The sequence below is a fragment of the Macaca thibetana genome, chromosome 3 (assembly GCF_024542745.1).
Source record: "Macaca thibetana thibetana isolate TM-01 chromosome 3, ASM2454274v1, whole genome shotgun sequence".
NCBI lineage: Eukaryota > Metazoa > Chordata > Mammalia > Primates > Cercopithecidae > Macaca > Macaca thibetana.
Genome location: NC_065580.1, coordinates 157,500,803 through 157,514,907, shown reverse-complemented (window position 1 = coordinate 157,514,907; position 14,105 = coordinate 157,500,803). Strand labels below are relative to the sequence as shown.

The window sequence follows — 14,105 nt, the reverse complement described above, 5'->3', positions numbered from 1 at the left end:
AGGAAAGAGGTTTAATTGACTCACAGATCAGCATGGCTGGGGAAGCCTCAGGAAACTTACCATCATGGAGGAAGGTGAAGGGGAAGCAAGGCACCTTCTTCACAAGGCAGCAGGAAGGAGAAGTGCTGAACAAAGAGGGAAGAACCCCTTATGAAACCATCAGATCTCGTGAGAACTCACTCACGATCACGAGGACAGCATGGGGGAAACTGCCCCATGATTCAATTACTTCCATCTGGTCTCTCTCTTGACATGTGGGGATTATTACCATTATGGGGATTATAATTCAAGATGAGATTTGAGTGGGGACACAAAGCCTAACCATATTATCATCCATCCATCCATCTATCTATTTATCTATCTATCTATCTATCTATCTATCTATCTATCTATCTATCTATCTATCTATCTTTATTTCTATCTATCTATCTATTTTTATATCTATCTATCTATCTATCTATCTATCTATCTATCTATCTATCTATCTATCTATCTATCTATCTATCTATCTATCTGTGTCTGTATGCCTGCCTGCCTACCTACCCATGTTTGTCCATACATCCATTCCTCCGTCTGTCTGTTTATCTATCTGTCTCTGTACATTATCCATCCATCCATCCATCCATCCATCCATCCATCCATCCATCCATCCATCCATCTGTCCATGCATCCATCCATTTATCCATCTATGTATGTTTACCTGTCTACTTTATCTTTCTACCTTATCTATCTTCTTAATTTTTAATCTATAAAATTATAAGCCTCCCTCCATACAAGCAATAGAAAACACTGTGTGAAGATAGAATTCTTTGAATCTCTCCTCATCAGCCTGAAGTGGGTGAATCGAAACTCCTCACTTAGGCAGTTTGTTACCCTGCAACGCACATAGGTTGTATCTTTGACTTATCCCAGTCGGCATTTTGGGGTTTGGAGATCCTATGCTCTGGTTGCTAAGTGACCTAATGAGTGGGCAGTCTATGTTTGCTTCATTTATATACTGTGTGTCTAAATAAGAAAGCCACAGCATATGTGGCCTGGTTTTTTTTTTTTTTGTTGTTGTTGTTTGTTTTTTGGAGCTCATATCCTGGGTTTCCTTTATGACCAGGGATCAGAGAAGGCTGAAGAAGGTGGAGAAACTGAGGCACAAAAAGAGGGCAATGAAGATGCGGGCAACCTCCCTGAGGCCCAGGAGAAGAATGTGAGTGTTCACTTTTTCACATCAGTTTGACTGGATTCTCTGCTGTTCAATAGAGACTTTTATAGGGCTTGTACAACTTGACTCTGGGCAAAGCAATCAGAAAGAGAGTGAGTAGCTGTGAGTTTAGCTGGGGAGGAAGCAGGTAATTTCTACTGATGTGTTAAGCACTGGGGTCCTGGTGCAGAGAGGGCTAAAGGGAAGACGAAGGAGCCTGAACCTGGGCCTGGAGGGAGCTGGTTAGACAAGGCTTGGAGAATTTGTTGTGGTGTTGTTATGGCTGGGTTAGGTGCATGCTCTTTATAAACAAGGGCCCTTTCTGCTTAGTCGTGATTAATGACAGACTCCTAGCTTACACCCACCCAGGAGCCCTGCCCAGTGGGGAAACAGAGCTAAGGGGGTTCAGTATATCTGGGGGAAGACAACAGGAACTTGAGGATCAAAAGGACTCCTTGGGGAGGGGAACTGACACTCAGTTAAGTTCAATCAGGGAAATAGCAGATCCTGGTGAAGTCACATGATTAATTCTAAAGGGGTTCCCATGCAGGAGCAGCAGGATAAGGAGTGGGCAATGTTGGGGAACACTGTGCTTCTGTGAGTGCCAAGCTGAGATAATGGGGGATGGGAAGGGCTACTTCTTCAAGGAGTTCTGAAAACATGCTGGGAAGCCAGGTGCCAAGGAAGGAGCCTGGTGGGGCTGGGAATGGGGTGCAGGCATTGGTCTGGGCCTCTTTGGAGGAGAATCTCAGAGGCCTTCTCTACTGGGTCAGTTGTAGCAAAGACTATTTTCAAACCCTGATGGTTTGCTAATTTATTTATTCTGGGAGAGGTGTGGGAGCTTTTATGAGAGCTGGACCCTCATTCACCGGATAAAATGTGGCTAGAAAGGGGCTGAAACCCACACCCACACTATGGAAAAAGGGGTGTGGGGCTGGGCATCGATTTGTCTTTACCTTAAAGAATTTAAAATCGGAGGGGCTAGGGAAGGAAATTCCCGATATTTAGACTTATATTTGAAGTAGACGGCTATTTCAAAAGTTGATATTACAACTCTGAAGTTTTTGTTTTAAAGAAAGACAAAATCTTCAATCTTGACCTAGAAGTTAGATGGTGTTTCATGTCAGCCTATGTAATTCAGAAACAATACTTTAAAGATTAAATATAGTGACAATTTCATTATCTTGTAATTAAAAAAAAAAATCTGTTTCACAATTTGAACTTTTCATGAGTTGCCTAATGCACCCTTACAGTCATATTGATGAATACTTTGAAGTTGAGTTTGCTTCTTTAAGACATAGCGACAAGGATCAAAAGCATTACACCCCAGCCCCTTTCTCCCGTGAGACCAGCAGGGAGGTAGCATGTTTATAATCAGATCCTGCCCCCTGCAGCCAGGGTGGGCATTGCTTCAGCTTCTCAGCCACTGGGCTGGGTTAGTTCTATGAAGTGATGAATCACCCAGCTTTTACGTTCTCTTTGCTACTACTTTTTAAAATTGTGAGCCTTTGACAAAGTCAGTTATAACCTTGTGAATCCTGATAGGAATTAAAAAAAACATTTTTTTTTTGTTATTTTTGTGTGGGCCATGGTGAAGAAATGACCGCAAGTGAAAAATATTTTTATTTTAGATGAATATATTGCTAACATCATATTATCAAATTCGCTTTTCAACTCTTTAATACTATTTATCCTACAGAAAGACAGGTTCTGACTTTTTCCGGTTTGAAAACCAACACATGCTCTTTGATTTACTTTAATTCAATTAAATTAGAAAAACCCTCTGTGATTGTCAGTAAACAGATGAGAAATGTTGTAAAAACATGATTAACCCTTATGAATATATATGAAAATAGGCTGAACTTTAAAATTTAAGAAGGAGACAAACACCGCTTAGATATTTAGAATGCTTTGCATGTTGTGCTTCAAGAACTTGCTGGCTTGTTTTGACGGTCTTTGGTTTGTTGTTAAAAGCTGCGATGGGGCCAGGCACGTGGCTCACGCCTATAATCTCTGCACTTTGGAAGGCAGAGGTGGGCAGATCACTTGAGGTCAAGAGTCTGAGACCAGCCTGGCCAACATGGTAAAACCCCGTCTCTACTAAAAATACAAAAATTAGCCTGGTGTGATGGCGCATGCCTGTAATCTTAGCTATTTGGGAAGCTGTGATGGGAGGATCACTTGAACCCGGGAGGCAGCAGTTGTAGTGAGCTGAGATCGTGCCACTGTACTCCAGTCTGGGCAATAGAGTCAGACCCTGTCTCAAAAAGAAAAAAAAAAAAAAAGCTGAGATGGGAGGACATCACGGTCTTTTTGTAAGGGCATCTCTCCTCCCAGGGCACCCCAGTCATAGACAGGCTGATAGGGAATCGGAAAGACAAGGGAGAGCTGTGTGTGTTTTGAACATTGAAAGTATGAGACATATCCTAGTAGTTTCATGTAGGTATGACACCTCTGGTAAATCCAAGGCTTTAAAATGCCTAGCTCTGTTGAAACCATCTTGAGGCGATTTCTTTTTGCTCCTCTTGGCTCACTGTGGATAAAACAGAGGCGCTTCCCTGGGCTTCCCTCCTTAACCAACACGCTGCAGTGGATATAAAGTTTAGAATATTCGTGGGCCCACACTTGGTTCCTAAGACTCCCGGGCAAGGAATATCAGCTTCCTTTATTTCCTTACAGTCCTCTATCAGCTCCGTGTGCCCACCTCATGGCTGGCAGGAGCTTCCAGCTGGGTGGGGTGTTTTTGTCCTCCTGAGGGTCTCACAGCCATCCCGGGGTCGTTAATGGTGACTGGGCAGGGATTGGGTGCTGGATATTTGTCTATGGTGGTGTTTCTGCTGTCTGTCCCTTGGCACGGGCCAGACCCTCTGCTCTGGCTGGACACAGACTAGCTTTTCACAGTGGCTGGCCTTCTGACCACGGACGCTGCTGCCTGTGCAGAGTGCCTTGTGTTACTTAAATGTGCCAGTGGTCCCCGGCTCTGTTTCTGTGTGCGAGCAGGGCCTGGGCAGTACCCCTCCTGGAAAATCCTTTTTTCCTCCTCAGTCTGGCCACCTCCATCTTGCCAATTCCAAGCTCTTTTTTGTTTTGTTTTGTCTTCAGGTACCGCCTAGCTTTATCACCCCATTAGCCTAGGGTTGTGAAAACCAGGGCCTGTACTTTCTTCCTTGGGGGTGGAAAGCCAGAACAAATAGGTGGTGTGTGGAAAGAGAAAATAACTCTTACTCTGACCCCTCCACCCCCTCAGCTTTGTGGAGCAGAAAGAGCAAGTCACAATTCATATCCTGGCTTTCAGCCATGCTTATTAGGAGAAGGAATAGAAATAGTTTTAAACATTTTATTCTGATAAAACTATAGACTCACAGGAAGTTTCAAAAATAATAGAGTCTTGTGTGCCCTTCACCCAACTTCCCCAAATGGTGACATCTTATCTAGCCTTAATACAATAATGAAACCAGAAATGCAATGCATTGGTGCATTTCTGTTAACTAGATGACAAACCATATCAAGTTTTTACCTTTTATTTTTTAAAAAACCTGCCTTCATTTATGTGTTGAAAACAATTGTAATGTGTGCAGTAAAAACACAGAACAAGCAAAAAACCTTTCTCCGGAACCTGGCAATGTTCAGCTGAGTGATAAACGAGGCAAGTGGCTAAGTCAGGGACAGGCTCATCTGATCTCTGCTATGAAACATGCACACTCGACACACACTTGTAGGCACTCATACAATTCCATTTAATGGAGAGGAATATTTACCTAATGTTTGACATTGATTTAAAAAAACAGCAGAAATGTAAACAAAAACTATTATCTTCTTTAATAATGTGGACTTCCCCTGACCACCTCCTCAACCTCCAGGGTTCTTAAATGCAAGATGCCAAGATGTAAATTCTCTCCTTGATAATGGCTTGAGGCAGGAGGACTTGGGAGGTCAGAAGGGTGAACACTGAAAAGACCATGACTTCATGCCTAGGAAGATCTTAGTGTAACTTGAAGAAATAGGGGAACTCATGGGGCCTGGCCTGATGACCCAGGGAGGGTGAGGGGCTAAGGAACCATCGCCTCAGGAGTAAAGGAGGAAAACAGAAGGTCAGCTCAGCTTCTGGGCATTCTGTAAGAAACAAATTGCAGACTGGGACATCACGAGAGCTTTAGAAAATGCTGGAAACATTGTACCTTGTGCAGGTTTAGTTTCTTTTTTTGATCAACGTACAATTATTTAAAATGGTGTGCTTTGTCAGTCCCGTCATCCGATCTGAAAGTCGTGAGGCCCTTGCTTGACAGACAATATGATTATGGTCTGTAACCACCCCTCTTGGCATCCTCCAATAGCAGTCTTGAGAAAAGTTTCAGGGGACAAACATTGATGTAGGTTTGTGGGAGGAGTCACGGGTCTCAGGCTGGGTTCCTGGGGTGCCTGAAGCTCGAGAGGACTCTCCCTCTGTCCTCTCATTTCCAGCCGCTCTGAGGCTGGCTTCCCTTGTAGGACACGCTGGGCTAGCCCTTCACTATCTCCCACGCCTGCCACCTGTTCCCACTGAACGTTGCCTGGCACTCACCACCACTGACACCTGTCCTTAGTTCTGGCCACTCGCCACCTCTGCAGTCTGCTTTTCTGGCCAAGTTTCCAACAAAAATAGCTGCTGTGGAAGGTTCTAAGACTTCCCACTTGTGAGGTTTCTCTCTTCTGGCTTTCTCTGAAAAACAAGGTGAAATTACTTTAAGGTGTGTGCTTCCTCAAATGATGATTATGTGAGATCCTGGCTTAATTGACTGGGTGATTATAATTATCTTAAAAAATGCTTTTGTGCATATAATTACTTGCCAACCATGAAAGTCAATTCAGTTTTACAAAGATGACTTTTAAGGATCTGCCTAATTCCAGTATTTTATAATTCTGTAAACCAAGGTTGGAAGCTTATTATTATTTTTATTTATTTATTTTTTTAGAGACAAAGTCTCATTCTGTCACCCAGGCTGGAGTGCAGTGGCATAATCATACTGGGCTCGAGTGATTCTTCCATGTCAGCCTCCCGAGTAGCTGGGACTATAGGCACAGGCCACCCCACCCAGCTAATTTTTACATTTTTTGTAGAGATGGGGTCTTGCTCTGTTGACCAGGCTGGTGTCAAACTCCTGGCCTCAAGTGATCCTCCTTCCTTGGCCTCCTAAAGTGTTGGGTTTACAGGCATATGCCACCACACCCAGCCATTATTTTTAAAACTAATATATCCCACCTCATTCTATGGGGGATTTGAAGCTGAGCTGGAGTAGCATTACATAAATGCAGCCATTCAACACCTTATGGACAGATTGAGTGCTGCCACATGCCAGGCAGGATTCCAGGGACTGTGGAGGGAGCAATGAAAATGACAGAGTCACCGCTCCCACAGAGCTTATGTTCTGGGGGAGCTTGTGATGATAATATCCAAAGTTCTTCCAAGCTTACTTATCCTTTTGAGGCTAAGTATTTTTATGCATTCTCTGAGCAGTCACTTTCCCTGCTTAACATATCTTTTAAGATATTAAGGTCAATTCAAATATTGATAAAGAATGCTAGGGGCCAGATCTGGTATCTCACACCTGTATTCTCACCACTTTTGGAGGCCGAAGCGGGTGAATCAGCTGAAGGTCAGGAGTTTGAAACCAGCGTGGCCAACACGGTGAAACCCTGTCTCTACTAAAAATACAAAAAATTAGCCAGGCTTGGTGGCGGGTACCTGTAATCCCAGCTACTCGGGAGGCTGAGGCAGGAGAGTCGCTTGAACCCAGGAGGTAGAGGTTGCAGTGAGCTGAGATCGTGCCACTGTACTCCATTCTGGTCAATGAGAGCAAAACTTCATCTCAAAAAAAAAAAAAAAAGAGTGCTAGGTTCCTCCATGGTTGTTGCTAGCTAACTATAAAAGTTGAGACTTACATTCCTGTAAGACTTCTTACTGCCCTCCAGGCCAGCTCTATGGTTGACCTTATTTTATTTATATATTTTTTATTATACTTTAAGTTCTATGGTACATGTGTACAACGTGCAGGTCTGTTACATCTGTATACATGTGCCATGTTGGTGTGCTGCACCCATTAACTCGGGTTGACCTTATTTTTAATAGTGTGTATCTGGTTAATTCATTTGTTTCAGCTGAATATAATTAATAAAAATAATTGGATTCAGAAGAATGTAAAACTCTACGTAATCAATAATTCTATGGTACATATAATGAATTTTATTCTGATCCTATGTGAAGAAGAAAATTAAAGTTCTTTGAGATCTAAAGAGTTACTAATAGATTTCATGTGTTCCTCTATCCAATCCCTAACATATATTTATTGAGCTTGCCTGTTGGTTCCAGACAGTGGCCTGGAGGGGCCAGACAGTTCCCAGAGATCCAAAAATGAATAAGACACAGGGTATGCCCCCAAACACGTAGACTAGTGAGGGAGACAGGTAAATAAATGATGATTATGGGAACAAGTGAGAAGGTCCTTAACTCAACCTTGTGGGTTAGGAAAGTCTCCTTGGAAATGTTCTGAGCATATCCTGGAAGGTGTGGCCAATGTGAGAAAATTGCATGTGACTCAGGATGGCTGAAGTAGAGTGGTAAGGGATGAGGCCAGAGGGGTACGCAGAGCCAAACAGCCTTTTCACTCTTCTAAGGAGATGTATTAGTCTGTTCTCACGCTGCTAATAAAGAAATACCCAAGACTGGGTAATTTATAAAGGAAAGAGGTTTAATGGACTCACAGTTCCACATGGCTGGGGAGGCCTCACAATCATGGCAGAAGGCTAAGGAGAAACAAAGCCATGTCTTACATGGTGGCAAACAAGAGGGCTTGTGCAGGGGAACTCCCATTTACAAAACCGTCAGGTCTTGTGAGACTTACTACCACAAGAACAGTATGGGGGAACCGCCGCCATGATTCAGTTACCTCTACCTGGCCCCACCCTTGACACGTGGGGATTATTGCAATTCAAGGTGAGATTTAGGTGGAGACACAGCCAAACCATATCAGGAGGGTAGAGTATCTTGAGGAGATGGAAGTTTCTAAAGATGAGGGTAGCACAGTAAGGTTGGGTGCTTTTTGGAATGATCTCTCTGGCTGCAGTCTGGAGCACAGATTGGAGATGAGAAAGAAAAGAGGAGGTGATAATCACTCTTTAGGATCTTCCTTCAGCAACCCACTGAGCAAAGATGGCAGTCATGGCAGAGGAGGGGCGGGACATGGGCAGGATTAGGCAGGATTAAAGAGGCACAATCAACACACCACTGTGAAAGCAACACCTGGATTTTGCAGCAACTGCCAGACTCTTCTGCACATTATTTGAGCACCAAAACTTGGGGTGTCACCAGTGGCGTTTAACGTAAAGGTTAGTTTGAAGATTCCCAGTGCTGAAAAAGTCCTCTTGGACTAACAGACCTGGCCGGCACTGTCAGGCTTTCAGGTTCAGTGCCCGTCTCAGAACTATGAAGGTATTATTCTGGATATGGCTAAAAACATGAGGTTGGGCCAGGAGATGTGGGAGTGTGTTAGATCCTCTATAACTTGCCTTCTGTGATATTTATTTATTTATTTTAGACAGAGTTTTGTTCTTGTTGCTCAGGCTAGAGTGCAGTGGTGCAATCTTGACTCACCCCAACCTCTGCCTCCTGGGTTCAGGCGATTCTCCTGCCTCAGCCTCGCGAGTAGCTGAGATTATAGGCATGTGCCACCACACCCAGCTAATTTTGTATTTTTAGTAGAGATGGGGTTTCTCCATGTTGGTCAGGCTGGTCTCAAACTCCAGATCTCAGGTGATCCGCCTGCCTCGGCTTCCCAAAGTGCTGGGATTACAGGCACGAGCCACTGTGCCCGGCCTACCTTCTGTGATTTTAAAAATTTTATTTTATGAACAGGGTCTTATTTTGTCACCCAGGCTGGAGTGCAGTGGCACAATCATAGCTCACAGCAGCCTCAAACTCCTGGGCTCAAGTGATCCTCCCGCCTCTGCCTCTGGATGCCTGGCTAATTTTTAACATGTTTTATAGAGATGGGGTGAGGAGGGTCTTGCTATGTTGCCCAGGCTGGTCTTGAACTCCTGGCTTCAAGTTATCCTCCCATCTCGGCCTTCCGAAGAGCTGGGATTACAGGCATGAGCTATTGCACTCTGCCACCTTCTGTGATTTTGATTTTTCCATTATTAATCTTGAGAAGCTGCCTGGTAGTGTAAGAAGGACACTTCATTAGGAATCAGTAGACTTGTACTGAGTCCTGATTGTGTTGACTCCTTGTCCTGTGACCTTTGACTTTGGCAAATGACTTCCCTGTGCGGCCTCAGTGTCCTCATCTGTATAAACATGGTGCTGGGTAGAGAATGTATGTGACTGCAAGATCTCTTTCAGTGCCCCCTGTCGATGATTCCCTGAGCTCACTGCCTGAGTTGAAAGGCATTAGGAATTTTTAGGGACTGCTCTTAAGAACCTCATCTCTCTCTTTAATTAAAGCAATTGTGGCACTCTGGCTCCAGGGAGGTTTATGGGACCATTCTGGGAAGGGATGGAAAAGCTTTTGTTTTCTTCTTAGAGGCATTTTTAGGAACCGTAACCTGGTTCTCTTGCTTTGGTCTGGGGGAAACAGAAATTCCAGTGGGCTGTTGCTTTGCACAATAGAGACTATTGGAGCCTTGGGTGACCCCACCCACTCTTACCTTGCAAGTTTCTTTCTTTACCCAGAAATCAGTATTTAAAATACTATGTGATTCGGAAATGTTATCATTTTGTTCTCATAGAGGAAAAGTTTTTGACCTACTTTTATTAATTTGTTCAAAACTGAAATAAAGACATAGTTATAAGGGCATAAAGTCAGAAAAGACATTTTTGTTCAAATTTTTAAATTACTTGCATATGGTCTGAATTTCGCTAGATAGCGCTATAAATCTTTGGTATGCTTTAGAAATAGAATTAAATGTATTACTAAGCAGCATTAATAATTAATTACATTTTCTCAAGAGTTCAAGTGATGGGAAACTGTCTTTAATCTCACAATTATTTTAAGAGCTTGAAATATAAGGTATGAAAGAAGTAGGGATCACCCAGCTATCATATCTTTGCTATTTACTTATTTTATGGATAAACTAATATGTTGTTCATTTTGATTAGCTTGTTTTTTATTATAGTTTGCTTGATTTTCAGATTTGACTTTAAGCTTACTTGAATTATGTTTTTTTCTTTAATTTTGATTTATGGATATAAGGAAGAAGAAGGAGAGACAGCCACAGAAGAGGTACAGTTGACCATCTTCAACAGCTGTGCTTAATCTGCTTAATAAAAACATCTTTTAGGTGGGAGGATTGCAGCTTTAGGCACGTTCTTAATGACATAAGAGAGTGATGCAACCCACACACCCAGAAAATCCTCCTTTAACCTGCTGAGAAGGAAAGTAAGTTGGAGATCAGTTTGTCTGAGGAAGGTGGAGAGAGAAACAGGGCTCGGCTCTTGACCCTGTTCTGAGCCCCCTTGGGTGAAGGTATCTTCTGTGGTTTCTCACTGATGTCAGGCCAGGCCAGGGCACTGGCTGGAGATGCCTGCTCCTCGTCCTTTTCCACGCTGTTGAATGCACTGGGTTTAGGAATCCTGCATGGTGGTTAGTGGTGTTTTCATTGAGGGAGGGATTCCTACTTATGTTGATGTTTTTGAACATCTTTGCATTAATCACTTTATTTTCTTGTTGTTGTGTTTTGTTTGTTTTTGTTTTTTTGAGACAGGGTCTCACTCTGTCGTCCAGGCTGGAGTACAGTGGTGTGATCTCAGCTCACTCCTACCTCCGCCTCCTGGGTTCAAGTGATTCACCTGTCTCAGCCTTCTGAGTAGGTGGAATTACAGGCACGTGCCACCACACCTGGCTAATTTTTGTATTTTTAGTAGAGATGGGGTTTCACCATGTTGGCCAGGCTGGTCTTGAACTCCTGACCCCAAGTGATCCACCTGCCTCGGCCTCCCAAAGTGCTGGAATTACAGGCGTGAGTCACTACACTGGGCCTGGATTAATCACTTTAAAATGCTAGAGAATTAATTTAAAATTGTGAACACAAGGGTAGGGAGAATAATTTACTAAGTTACATGTATTGTCTAGCTATTTCAGCACAAGGTCATCAACATTAAAGAGAGTCCCAAATGTCAAAAGAAATGCCCCCAAAGTAACTTTTGTTAACTTTTGAAATGACAAAATTCATGATCTTTATAGAAAATTTAAAAAATGCAGATAGAAGAGGAAAATGAACATAGCTTTTAACCCTCATTACCCACACATAACCACTCTAGCTACACACACACACACACACACACCCCCCATCAATTTTTGATGAATACTCTTGTAGTCTCCTTTTTTTCATGGAATGTGCCTGTATTTGGGGAGGTATTAAGTATAGATCTGCTTCATTATTTTAAATGTTAATATATCAAACCAACCCCTCTTCTTAGACCCAAAGATTGTTTCTAGTATATTCTACACCATGATTTCTCATTATTTATATCTTTCCAATAATTATTTCTTTTGTTTCTCTCTTGCTAGGCCAGCTTCAAAATAGATTTTTAAAAATAAGATAAAAAACATGCTGTTAATTTGGAAGAAATTCCAGATTATATATGTAGGTTGCTGATAAATTTTGCTTGAAGAAATTAGCTTGTTACAAGAAAATATAACCAACTTGTGCATTTAACAGCTTATCCTTTCTGACAAAATTCGATTTGCTGATTCTTTTTGTATTTTATTCTTCTAACTATATATATACACCTTCTGAATTAGTAAAGGTTATTTGCTGAGAATGGTTTGTTAATATGAGTGGAGACTGTACGCTTAAGAGAGATTATAAAACCTGTTAGAATTAGCGTATCATTCTAAAGCACCATTCCAAATTGAGGAGTCTGTGTTTAGAAGGATTTTTTTTTGTGTGTGTGTATGTATGTGTGGTATGGTGTATGTGTGATATATGTGTATTTGTGTGTGGTGTATATATGGTGTGTGGTGTGTTTGGTGTGTGGTATGTGTGTGATGTGTGTGGTTTGGTGTATATGTGTGGTGTGGAGGGGATGTATGTGTGGTGTATGTGTGACATATACGTGTATTTGTGTGTGGTATGTGATGTGTGTGGTGTGTGTGGTCTGGTGTGTGCGTGTGTGGTATGTATGTGGTGTGTGTGGATGTGTGGGTGGTGTGTGTGGGGGTGTGTGTGCTGTGTCATGTGTGTTTCTGTGGTGTGTGTTTGGGTGGTATGTGTATGGGGTATGTGTGTGGCATGTGTTTGTGTGGCATGTGTGGTATGTGTATTTGTGTGTTGTGTGGTGGGGTGTGGGAGGCTCTGACCTCTAGTCCAGCCTTTCACAGTTTTTTTCTCACTGTATCCTTGGCCCTTACGCTCCTTAATACTAACGTAATTTTTGTGAAAATAAGACGGAGTTAACAACTACGGAGGGTGCGGAAGGGGAAGCCGAGGAGGAGGAGGAGGAAGCTGCAGAAGGAGAAGAGGAGCCTGGAGAAGAGGAAGATTCCTAGGCCTTTTCATGCTTCATTTCTTCCACCTCTCCAGGTAGCTACAGGATTCTGGGGTGGAAAAGCTGCTAGTTACTGTATTGTATGCTATCTGCAGCACATTTTGCTTAGTAATAGTGAGAAGTGAAAACGTGCTAGCAGCCCTCACTCTCGGCGCTGCCTCGGCCTCGGCCTCGGAGTACACTCTGGCAGCGCTTTAGGAGCCCTTCAGCCTGCCACTGCACCGTGGGAGCCCCTCTCTGGGCTGGCCGAGGCCAGAGCCGGCTCCCTTTTGCTTGCCTGGAGGTGTGGAGGGAGAGGCAAGGGCGGGTGGGAACCCGGGCTGCGCGCGGCGCTCGCGGACCAGCGCGAGTTCCGGGTGGGCGTGGGCTTGGCGGGCCCCTGCACTCGGAGTGGCCAGCCGGCACCGCTGCCCCGGGCAGTGGGGGGTTTAGCACCTGTGCCAGCCGGCACTGTGCTGGAATTCTCGCGGGTCCTTAGCTTCCTCCCTACGGGGCAGGGCTCGGGACCTGCAGCCAGCCATGCCCGAGCTGCCCCCGCCCCCGCCCCCGCCCCCGCCCCCGCCCCCGCCCCCCCCCCCGCCCCCGCCCCCGCCCCCGCCTCCGCCCCCGCCTCCGCCGTGGGCTCCTGTGCAGCCCAAGCCTCCGGGACGAGCGCCGCCCCCCACTCCGTGGCGCCCGGTCCCATCAGCTGGCCAAGGGCTGAGGACTGCAGTGCACAGCGTGGGACTGGCAGGCAGCTCCGCCTTTGGCCCCTGGTGTGGGATCCACTAGGTGAAGTCAGCTGGGCTCCTGAGTCGGGTGGGGGACTTGGAGAACCTTTATGTCTAGCTAAAGGATTGTAAATACACCGTTCAGCACCCTATGTCTAGCTCAAGGTTTGTGAACACACCCATCAGAGCTCTGTGTCTAGTTAATCTGGGGAAGACTTGGAGAACTTTTATGTCCAGCTAGAGGATTGTAAATGCACCAATCAGCACTGTGTCTAGCTCAAGGTTTGTAAACACACCAATCAGTGCTCTGTGTCTAGTTAATCTGGGGGTTCAATTTGAATAGTAGGGATGTCCCTGCTTAATAGACTTATAAATAAAAAGCTAATATAAAAAACACTTAATCTATTTTTAGAGCATCTTGGAGCTAGTGAGAGTGGCCATCACAGTTTGTTATTGGACCATAAAGGTTTTGTCATTCATTTGCTTGAATGAGAAAGTGAATCTAGCCCACGATTTGATGTCTCTCCAGGGAGTTTCTTTCATGCTTTGGACCCACAGACTTCTACTTTAAGGCCCTCTGCTTGCCACTTGGTTACAACTCCATTTCCAAGGAGTGGGTTGGGACTCATTTTTAAAAAAAGAAAACTGGCAAGCTTAAGATATTCTACCTGAAGAATGGTAG

General features: G+C 44.1%; 2 protein-coding genes across 6 annotated transcripts in view; both read left to right on the top strand.

Annotated features, from left to right (window-relative positions):
- Positions 1–14,105, top strand: part of PCP4 (Purkinje cell protein 4) — a 485,020-nt gene that overhangs the window by 73,612 nt on the left and 397,303 nt on the right. The window contains exon 1 of one of the 5 annotated variants that reach the window (XM_050784600.1): positions 8,083–8,092. The exons of the other annotated variants lie outside the window; for them this stretch is intronic. The gene's annotated coding sequence lies outside the window, so the exon portion shown is untranslated. Of the gene's footprint in view, positions 1–8,082; positions 8,093–14,105 lie in introns of those variants that run through there. 5 annotated transcript variants of the gene reach the window in all.
- The window catches only part of SH3BGR (SH3 domain binding glutamate rich protein), a 58,780-nt gene that overhangs the window by 42,939 nt on the left and 1,736 nt on the right, over positions 1–14,105 (top strand). The window contains exons 5-7 of the mRNA XM_050784588.1: positions 1,106–1,198; positions 10,417–10,446; positions 12,613–12,748. Of these exons, the coding sequence (XP_050640545.1) occupies positions 1,106–1,198; positions 10,417–10,446; positions 12,613–12,714 (225 nt within the window). The 3' untranslated portion in view covers positions 12,715–12,748. The remainder of the gene's footprint in view (positions 1–1,105; positions 1,199–10,416; positions 10,447–12,612; positions 12,749–14,105) is intronic.